Genomic DNA, 11,329 nt, shown 5'->3' on the forward strand with positions numbered 1-11,329 from the left:
ACTTCCTTTACTTCTTTCTTATTTATGTTTTGGTTAGATTTATCTAATTCTGATTGGGGAAGGTTGAGGTCCTACACTAATATCATTTTATGATCTATTTCCTTCTTAAGCTCCTTTAATTTCTCCTTTGGATGCTATACCATTTGGTGAATACATAAGTAATGATATTACTTCATTGTCTATACTACCTTTGATCAAGATGTAATTAAGTTCTTTATCTCTTTTAATCAGATCTATTTTTGATTTAGATTTGCCTGAGATGATAATTACTACTCCTGGTTTGTTTGGTTTTGTAAACAACATATGGTAGGATTTTGGTTTTTAATACACTCTTCTATCTGCTTCTATTATGTGGGTGAGTACATCCCATTTACAGTCACAGTTATAATTGAGATTTGTGTATCCCCCTCTATCTTGTTTTCCTCTTTTGATTCTGTTCTTTCTCCTTTTATTCTTTCCCTCCATACCAGTGTCTTGTTTTAATCATTCCCCTCATTTCACCTCCCTTACTTTATACCCTTTCCCATCATCACCCTCCTTATTCCCCTCCTACTTCTCTATAGGGTCTCTTAACCATCACCCTAACTTCTCTCTTTATTATATTACCCCTGTTCTCATAACTCTCCTTTTTATTCACTTTCTCCTTCTCTGTAGGATTCTATCCCTTAGTGAATCTAGTTATTCTTTCCTCTCTGAGTCAATTCCAATGAGAGAAAGGTTTAATTTTATACACCACCACCACCCTCAACCTCCCCTCCACTGTAATATTTTTCCCACCCACACCTCTTTATGTTATATAATTCACTACATTTAACTTCTTTCCTCCCATTTCTCATAAAGAAATATTCTTTTTCACACCTAGATTTTGTGTTTGTATATGATCCTAAATAGCTTACTACCACACCCTCTTCCTATAATGTGAAAATATGTAAGAGTTACAAATACCATCTTTCTTTTAAGGAATATAAACAATTTGACCTTACTCAGAACCTTCTCTTTCTTATTTTTATGATTCTCTTTAATTTGGTATTTAGACATCAAATTTTCTGTTTTAAGTCTAGTCTTCTCTTCAGGAATGACTGGAAACCTTCTATTTTATTAAGTGACCAAATTTTACCTGAAAGAATATAGTCAGATTTTGATGGAGAGGTGATTCTTGATTGTAAACTCAGTTCCTTTGCTTTCTGGAATATCATATTTCATGGCTTCTGGTCCTTCATTGTGGAAGCTTCCAGATCTTTTGTAATCCTGTCTGAAGCTACATGATATTTAAATTTTTCTTTCTGGCTACTTGCAGTATTTTCTTCTTAGACTAGGAGCTCATGAACATAGCTATAACATTCCTGGAAGTTATCTTTTGGGGATTTATTACAAGAAGTGACCTACCTATGGGTTTTTCCAATTTCTATTTTACCCTCTTGTTCAAAAATATCAGGGCAATTTTGTTTGATAATTTCTTCTAATGTGATGTCTAGGAATTTTTTATCAAGATTTTCAGGTAGTCCAATAATTCTTCAATTGCCTCTCTTGGATCTATTTTCCAGGTAAATTGTTTTTTTCAGAGATATTACATATTTTCTTTTTCCCATTTCTCTTCACCTGTCTTATTTGATTTTGAATTCCTTTTTGAGTTCTTCCAACAACTGAGACAAATACCAATTTTTCTTTTAAATTTTATATATGGTTCCTTGGATATCATCCTCCTCTACTGACTCTGTGCCTTGCTCTTTGTCTCAATAGAAATTTTCTATGGTTAGGTAATTCTTTTACTGTTTGCTCACTTTTCCAGCCTTTTTTGCCAGTGGACTGGGAATTCTGAAAACTGATAATTCTTTTTCCTCTGTTAATGGCTTGCAGGGTTCAGTAATCCAAGGTATTTTGTTCTGGGATTAAGGGCTTCAGAATAAAGTAGATTTGAAAGGTCAAGCACTATAGCAGTCTGGTGCTAGGGCCTGGTACTTCAAGGAGTAGGTGTGGGTGTGGGGTTCTTGGCTGTTGGTGTAGGCAGGGTCCTGGGAACCTGACACTGGTCTATTCCCAGGCTTAGAATGTGGCACAATAGGTAGGGGGTGGCTGACCAGCACTCCTCTGTGTATGGTTTTGCTTCTTGTTCCCCCCTTATCCATGAAAGTTGACTCTCTCTCTGCCTACCTTTCAAGTTTTGACCATCAGAAGAGACCCACTCACTCCATCTTACTATTGGTTTTTGTCTCCTGTCATTTTGAGATATTTTTTAAAGATTGATTTGGAAGGACTCTCCAAGCAATTTTAGCTTTTGCTATTCCTAAACCACCTTGGCTCCACCCCAAAATAATCCAACCTAGCTTTAAAATATATGTTTTCCTCAAAAGTTATTCTGTAATTAAATTATTATCATAAATGATTAAGTGCTGCTTCTGGAAGTAGCTTAATTTCTAAGAAAATATCTGTGTTGGTTTGACTTGGCCGAAAGATTTGGCTAACTGCTAGGAATAATTTACTAAAAAAGAAATGAATCACTAAAGTAATCAATATTAGCTATTTCTTAAAGGTTATCCTTTACAATTGGGGAAAAAAACAATCTCACTGGCCAAAGACTGCATGCTGTTTCTTGGGGCTTTCTGGTCTGGGAGTGGAGTAGAGGAAAGAAGATAATACTTAGAGATAATACTTCTCTATTACTAAATGGTCTCAGCAGTTGGGAATGAAGAAGTATTTTAACCCCTACACATAAATACAGCAAAAAAAACCCCATAATTCCTGAGCCAATCATGTTTTAAAGATGCTAATAGTTGCAGATATACCTCAAATGGAAAAAGATTGGACATGGTAGATTAATACAAAATGTCCAAACATGTTCTATTCCTCCAGTCTCCAGAATGCAGTCTCTCAATGTATTCTCTGTGGATAATACCATTTTAGGTGACCTAGGTTTGTGCCAAAACCCATTATACAGGTATAAAGAGTGGCTTGTATTGAAAATATGGAGTTAGGGCAGAGAATATCAAATTTGTAGAAAAGCTAATAGTCTAGTTTGGTTAAAATGAAGACTCTATAAAGAAGAGAAAAGTGAAATGAGACTATAAGATAATTTAGAAGCAGAATTATAAGAGTCTTAAATGTCAAACTAAGGAAATTCTATTTTATCCTAGAAGCAAAAAGGAGCTTAGTAGCTCTTTAGTAGTTTAGGTTTTCAGGTAGAGGGATGGCATGACCCCTGGGAGACTAGTGTTTTAGGAAGAAACTTTTGACAGCTATGTAAAAATGGATTGGGAAGGAAGGAAAATGGAGAGAGAGACACACAGAGAAAGAGACAGAGAAAGAGAGAGAATAGAGACAAAGACAGATAAACAAAGATTTTATTTTATCAAGCACTTAATATGTCCCAAGCAATGGATTTAATCTTGATTTTTCATTCATTCATTCATATTAAATGGATGATAGTAGGTACATCAGGTAATCTCTAAGTATGTCAGGCAATTCCTGATATTAATTTAATGCTTACTCTTAAGTAATGGCCAAAGATCTACATTAGTTGATGGAATTTCCACACTGAGAATTCCCCATACATGCAGAAATTATAGCTCTTTCATGCATTCATATATATATATATATATATATTTATGAATATATATGTGCACATAAATATAGATGTGCCTCTGGATACATGCAAATATACACATATATTTTATATTACCTATGTACATTCATGAACATTTATGCATATAGATCCCCAATATATCACATGCATCAGTAAATCTCACTGAAGCTGCAAAATCTTTTTTTCCTGAAAAGCTTTTGAACAAATATTTCCACAGAAAGAACCTCTGAAGTAAAAGAGAATCACTGACCTATCCTTCTTTTAGAGCTGAGGACACCAGCTCAGAGCAGTAAAGGGATTTATCCCAAATCCCAGTGGTAGTAAATAGCAGAGCCTGTACTAGCTCCAGTGTACCTCCCATTTCACCACAGTGACTTTTCCTTAGGCAACCTTTTTTACCTAATCTTATGTTGTTTTATAACAACAGCAAATTTATAGAATTATGTTGGAAAATATATATATATATATATATATATATATATATATAATGAAAACGACACTATCCTCTGTTGCTATGACAATAATTCTGGTTTAATTCTTATTTTAATTTAAATCAATGAGAATTTCATTTCTGAAAGAGTAAACTATGCAGTACAGTCATTTCCTCTTTGAACTCTGCAGTCTATTGGCTGTTAGCCATAGCTGAGCTAAAGGTCCTTCTACTACCTTATGTTGGTCTTAAGCACCAAGAAAATCAATATCTGTAAATAAATGGTGACAAATGTTATTATATCTCACCTTTGAGTTTGGGGACTATACATAATGTAGATGAGTCCATTGATTTAGATCTAAATTGACCTTAGGAATGAGCTAGTCCAACCCTCTTATTTTCCACTGAGGAAACTGATGCCTAGAAAGATTAGATGACTTGCCTTATGGTACTATTAGTAGCTAATAGTAATGACAGGATTTGAGCCTAACTGAAATACCTTAATTCTAATTATAGTGTTCCCTCTACTATAGTTAGATTGTACAATGGACAATTTTGGACCAGGAATCAGGAAGATCTGAATTTGAATCCTTTCTCAAATACTTTTTAGCTGTATGATGCTGGAAAATTAACTTAGGATCTGTGAACCTCAGTTTCCTTATTTGTTGATAATAATAGTATCAACTTCTCAAGATTGTTGTATCAAGTGAAATTTTATATCTATATGTGTATGTATGTATGCATGCATGCACATGTGTACTGTATTGTTCAATTGTTTTTCAGTCATGTCCAAGGTTCTTTGGGACCCCATTTGGGTTTGTGGTTGTTTTGTTTGTTTGGGTTTTTTTTGCAGAGATACTGGAGTGGTTTGCCATTTCCTTCTCCATTTCACTTTATAAATAAATTTTTTAAAAAGCTAAAGCAAACAGGGCTAAGTTACTAGCCCATTGTCACACTGCTAATAAGTATCTGAGGTCGAAGTAGATTTCATGATGATGAGTCTTCCTGATTTCAGGTACATACAGATGTACATTTACATATATAGTAAATTATATATAACATATGTGATGATTTGAGAACTCTAAAGTATTATATAAATGCAAGCTGTTATATTACTACTATTAGTACTACTATTGATGCTGATGCTGGCACTACTACTAGTACTACTACTACTACTACTACTACTACAACAACACACCAGTACACTTTGGGAACTGGGAACTGAAATTTCTTTGGCTCAGTAGAGATCTATAAAGCATACACCTCTCCACTGAATTAGATCACAGAAATCCCATATCTTAACAGATGGTTCATGAATTTGTTTTTTAAATACTCATCACCTGGTAGTCAAAACTTTTAGTCAGCTTTTCTTAAATTAGGTTAGTTAAAAAATAGACATTCAATCCATCACAAAGCCCATCCTTCCAGCTTGGTGTAGCCTGCCACTAATTTACATGCCATTGGCTTAACCTTAGGATTAAGGTTCACCTCTCATGCTACCACATGACTTTGAAAGAGAAATTTGTTTCTCTTTAGTTCATTTAGGAAAGATGAAGAAAATTTTCTTCCAAAAATCAATAAAAAGCACACTACCCTCTCCCCAAGTAATTAATCATTTTTATTTTTTATTTTGCTGAGAGTTAGGAAGATGAATAAATATAGGATGTTAGAAGTGATTAATAATTTGATCCATGTTTCTAATTAAGCTATGGGGGGAGGGGGAGGGAACAGTTTGTATGTCTATTTTAGAAAGATTTCAGAATCTAAAGGAAAAAATGGATATATTATGCTCCTCAAAACATTGACATACATCTTATTTAATTGCCAGTCTTTAAATTGTATTGCAGGCATTATTATTCTCATTTTAAAGATGAAGAAACTGAGTGTCGGAGGAGGGGAGTGACTCATCACAACAAGAGAATTAATAAGTAGAGATATTAGGAGTTCCAATGAAGTATTCTAACATCATGTTAATTTTATTAAAGTATGCTATATCAGATAATATATAAACACAATTTTTTACTTTGATTTACTATGTTTTACTATGCAGGTAGCTGTAGTCATATTGAACATTACATATAATCTAACTGATTTTCACCCAATCATTTCCATCTCCTCCTCCCTCAAAATACTTACAGACATGCACATACACACTCACAGAGTTTTGTAGATCTAGAAATTAGCAGAGGGAGAAAAAGTGACTTAGCCAAGGTCATTAATCAGTGATAGACCTCCACTAATTTTATCTCCATCTTTTATGTTAATGGTTCAGAAAGTCTTTTAATCAAAAAGTATTTTGTGTAGGTTATCTGCAGTCGATCAGAAGAATACAACACCCAGCAGGCCTTGTGTAATGCAACAGAAGAAGGACCCCTGCTCCGTAGCCCTGGAAACCATGACCGAGTGAGAACACCAAGACTTCCCACATCAGCTGATGTGGAATCTTGCCTAAGCCTAACTCAATATGAAGCTGGTTCCATGGACAGAGTTGCTAATTTCAGCTTTAGGAACACACTAGAAGGTAACTGGGGTCTATTCATGTGTACCTTTGTATTACTGTCTCTAAAGCTGACCAAACCAACTAACACTAGAACTAGTCGATTGAGTGCTGTCGAGGCAGCTAGCTACATTTGTCCTCAGAGTATTAAGGGTAATATCTAACATATCTAATACTAAAGGTGACTCCCTCTTAGGGGCTTGTTTGGAATCTTCCAAATTGGTTTGCTATTTTATGCAACATTCACTAGTTTGTATAAAAGAAGATCTCAAGTCTCTTTAGCCAATCCCAATACACCTACTGTATAGGATCACTTGATCTCAGTCAATGGCTTTCACTCCTTCCAAACTGATTAATGACTTTTATCAACTAATCGAATACACTTGGAAGAATGTATAATTCAACACAGATGTTATCACTTGAGAAAACACATATATTCATTTGTTGAGTTGGAGTGGGGATAATTAATTTAATTAATACCCCCCTATCCAAACATAAATATTTTCCATTTTTTTGACATATTCTTCCTCAAACTTGGTATTTTTCAGATAATTCTGCTTGTTTTCAGATGGGTCTTAGGAATCTTAAGCCTGTATTTTATTCATTAAAAACACTTTTATCAAAGACCTAATCAATTGAAATAAAAAAGTGTTGGGGAAACAATGGTGCAAAATGGCCCAGTCTTCCCTCTTAGGGAGTTTCTAGCCTATTAGAGGAGACATGGCATGAACACTGATAAGTATGATAGAATATAGAATGTGGTTACAGAAAACAAGCTAATCTAAGAAAATTTGGAGTTAGGGACAATTACTGTCCATTAAGGTCATAAGTAAAGGCCTTAAGAAGGAGACAAAGTTTGGTTGAACCTTTCATGAAATGAGTATTATGCTTAATGACTAGGGGAAGAGGCACTATCCTACTACATAGGAGCTGTTATACTGGTTTTACTTGCTAAGGGAACACATTGCACAGTATAATAGAAAGGAACAATTTCTGTGCTCTTTCCCTATTTAAATTATTTATTGAACCCTAGCTATAAATCAGAATGCCAATGCAGACATAAAGAGCAAGGACATTCATGTTTATGAACTACATAAAAAAGACCTGTGTTAAAATTTTTCATATAAAAAAGTCCATCATCACAATTGGCCTTGTGAGAAGATTGATCATGAAAAGTTCTCTTTGCTAACAAATCTTTCTGCCTTTCTTCTTCCTTTTCCTCCATCATTAGAGAGTCATTCCTTTGGGTATTTAATGAATCCTTTGTCAAAATGAAAAAAAATCTGAGAAAAATAATATATTAAGCAACAGTGACTAGTTATACCTTGAAATGGTTTAACTTTGATTTAATTCAACAAATATTTGTCAAGTATCTATTATTTACTAGCCATTATGCTAGACACAGAGCCTGGGGAAAAATTATGCTTAGGCATTGCCCTCCATATTCCTAGGTCTTTTCTTCCTTCTGTTATCAAATTTCTTGAATGAGTAGTAGACACTCTTTACTAGTTTATATTCCCTCTATCACTTGAATACCTTTCCCTTCATATCTATAAACATTTCAAAAGCAACATGTTTAAAACTAAATGTAGCTTTCCCCTTGTAGGAATAAGTTAGGGATAGTCTGATTTCTAGGGTTAGTTGAAGGAAGGAAATTTTGAGAGAAGCCCTGAGAAAGGATTCTGGGTAGAAAGGAATTGTGGGTCTACAACTGGAAATAACTGAACTTCACTTCCTTCTTGGATTTTGACCAAGCTGGAGGGAGGTTTTATCACTGCCTACAACTCCCATCAAGCTGAAGGAGGAATTTTGTTCTAAGAGATTCTCCCTGGAAAGTTAGGATTTTTATGGAGAAAATCTTTGACATCCAGGTAGAGGGTTTGCTTGGAAGAAACTAATTTCCCTGAGACATCTAGCAGAATTCTATTGGCTAAGGTAATTCAAAGTTTTCCACCTATAATTTTGAGTTACTTAGTATAGAAGCCAAACACAGAGGTTGTTTCCACTTCTTTCCCTATTAATTTTTGGTTTTAAGTTAGATTAAGTCAGATAGCACTGGAGGTTGTCTTAGATAGTATAGGAAGATCAAGCAGGGCCTATAGAAGGAAATGAAGGCTCTCTTTTCCAAAGAGACTTAGACAGTTGGATAGAGTTAGTTTGGATAGATTTAGGGTCATACCTAGCAGGTACTTTTATTCCTTTCTAAAAATAAACTTTATTTTTCATAAACCAAGGGTTTGTTCTTCACTGGCCCTGGGGAGTTCCTAGGTGGGTTGTAACACCTAACATCCCTCTAGGGCTCTTCCATAATACACCCTAAAACTTATTCTACCTTCTGAGTTCCCTACTTAAGCGAATTAATTCTTTATTCAATTATCACCAGTCAATACATTCAAAATCATTTGGATACATTTCTCTTAATGTCAAACATCTGGTCACTAAAACCTTTCACTTCTCTCCATATTTCTACTTATTCCCCTACCACCCAATTTTTGAGGCCCAGTTCAAATGTCACCTCCTTTTTGAAGCCCTTCTTATTCTTTCCAGTTGGAAGTGATCCTTCCATTATCTAATTTCATAGCCTTTTCATATTTCTTTTATGTCCTTAGTATAGTATCCTTGTGTCACATGAATCTGTTATGTATGTAATATGATAATCTGATAAATTCATTAAGGCCAGTAATCATGTCTTAACTAACTTTTCCATATAAATTAAAAATTAATAAATATTAAAAATTGGTTACCAGATAATTTGCTTTAGGAAGGAATATCAAATAAATAAATAAATGAAATATTATAGCACAAGACAAGTTACTTTTGAAGGGACAGGAAAGGTCCTAGGGAGTGAAAGGAGATAATGGGAAATTTCAAAAACTTGGAGCATTTACTTTGGAAGGCAATACCAGGAAGTGTCTTCTAGTGGGGGATCCTTGACACTTGAGAGGAAATAAAGACATTAGACACTGGTATGAGTAGGCACCAAGTATCACTGAATCTTGGAGTTGAAATAAACCCTGTTAGTTTTTTCATTCATCTCAGAATTATTTTGTAAGTTTATGTTTATATTTATAGGGCAGAGAGGTAGCACAATAGATGGAGTGCTAGTCCTATGTTACATATAGCACAGATCTCCTCTGTGAATATTCTCTCCCTCACAGATGTTCTTTTCATCTTTGTTTTCCATAGAGGCAAAGCTTATCACATAAAAATGTTGTGTCAGACTCTAACTGTGGTAACTCCATTCTACTTGGTAATAGGTTGTTATAGCAATCTTGAGGAGTTTTTTTTAATTCTTATCCGTTCTCCTACATCTATTTGGATCTTTACTCTGTTATCAATCAATCAACAAGCATTTATTAAGCACTTATTATATGCCAGACACTGTTCAAGGTGTTGGGAAAAAATAAAAAATACTCAAATGATATATATTTGCAATTAAAGTAGGAGTTTGCATTATAATAAGGGCGATAATACACAATACATAGATAAGTAAAGAAAGAAAGAGAGAGAGAATAAATGTAAAGTACTTAAATGCAAGGTTATTTGGAATGGTATTATTAGTTGGGGGAGATCAGCAAGGGCTTCAATTAGAAGATGGTGCCTGAGCTGCATATTGGAAAAAGAGAGGGATTCTATGAGGTATAGATGAGAAGGGAATGAATTTCAGATGAGGGGGAAGGATAAAGACACAACCACTATGAAGGCACAAAAACATGAGATGTCATATTTTATTTGAGGAATAGAGAGAATATTAGTTTGGAGGCATTATAGAAAGTGAGACAGGGAGGAATATACAATGAGAATGGAAATATAGGTGGGAGGAATATTGTAAAGAGTTTTAAAAGCTTAACAGGGAAATTCATATTTTATTCTATAGACAATAAAGAGAAAGTGGAGTTGCTGATTAGGAAAGTGATACAATCAGATCAGCACTTAAGGAATATCACTTTATTTTTTTCCATATTAACATGATATTTGTTGTCTCCCTCCCCTCTTCTCTCCCACCTCCTGGAGTTGACAAGCAGTTCCACTGGGTTGTTCATGTATTATCTCTCAAAATACATTTCCATATTATACATTTTTGTAATAATCCTTTAAAACCAAAACCTCAAATCATACACCAGTGATTCTCAACGTGGGCGCTACCACCCCCTGGTGGGTGCTGCAGCAATCCAGGGGAGCAGTGATGGCCACAGGTGCATTTATCTTTCCTATTAATTGCTATTAAAATTTAAAAAAAATTAATTTCCAGGGGGCTAAGTAATATTTTTTCTGGAAAGGGGGCGTTAGGCCAAAAAAGTTTGGGAACCACTGTCATATACCCATATAAACAAATGATAAATCGTATATCTTCTTTTTCATTTCTACTCTTAACAGTTCTTTCTCTAGCTATGGATAACATTCTTTCTCATAAGTCTCTCAGAGTTGTCCTGGATCAATGCATTGCTGTTAGTAGAAAAGTCGTTACATTTTATTGTCCCCAAATGTTTAATTTATTGTGTATAATGTTCTCCTGGTTCTCCTCATTTCACTCCACATCAGTTAATATAGGTCTTTCCAGTTCTTATAGAAATAAAGCAGTTCATCATTCCTTCTAGCACAATTGTATTCCATCATCATATACCACAATTTGTTCAGCCATTCTCCAATTTAGGGACAAACCTTCATTAATGAATATCACTTTAGCAGAAATATATAGCATAGAATATAGGGGGGAAAGTCTTGACAGAGTATGGTATCTATCCTTACCATCTTTGTATCATCTATAACTTTGATAATTATGCCTTTATTGAAGATATATATATATATATATATATATATA

At 34.4% G+C, this 11,329-nt stretch overlaps 1 protein-coding gene across 1 annotated transcript in view; it reads left to right on the forward strand.

Moving 5' to 3' along the window:
• Nucleotides 1-11,329, forward strand: part of TYR (tyrosinase) — a 164,423-nt gene that overhangs the window by 24,073 nt on the left and 129,021 nt on the right. Inside the window, exon 2 of the mRNA XM_044666033.1 lies at nucleotides 6,315-6,531. Coding sequence (XP_044521968.1) covers nucleotides 6,315-6,531 — 217 coding nt within the window. The remainder of the gene's footprint in view (nucleotides 1-6,314; nucleotides 6,532-11,329) is intronic.

The sequence above is a fragment of the Gracilinanus agilis genome, chromosome 3 (assembly GCF_016433145.1).
Source record: "Gracilinanus agilis isolate LMUSP501 chromosome 3, AgileGrace, whole genome shotgun sequence".
Classification (NCBI taxonomy): domain Eukaryota; kingdom Metazoa; phylum Chordata; class Mammalia; order Didelphimorphia; family Didelphidae; genus Gracilinanus; species Gracilinanus agilis.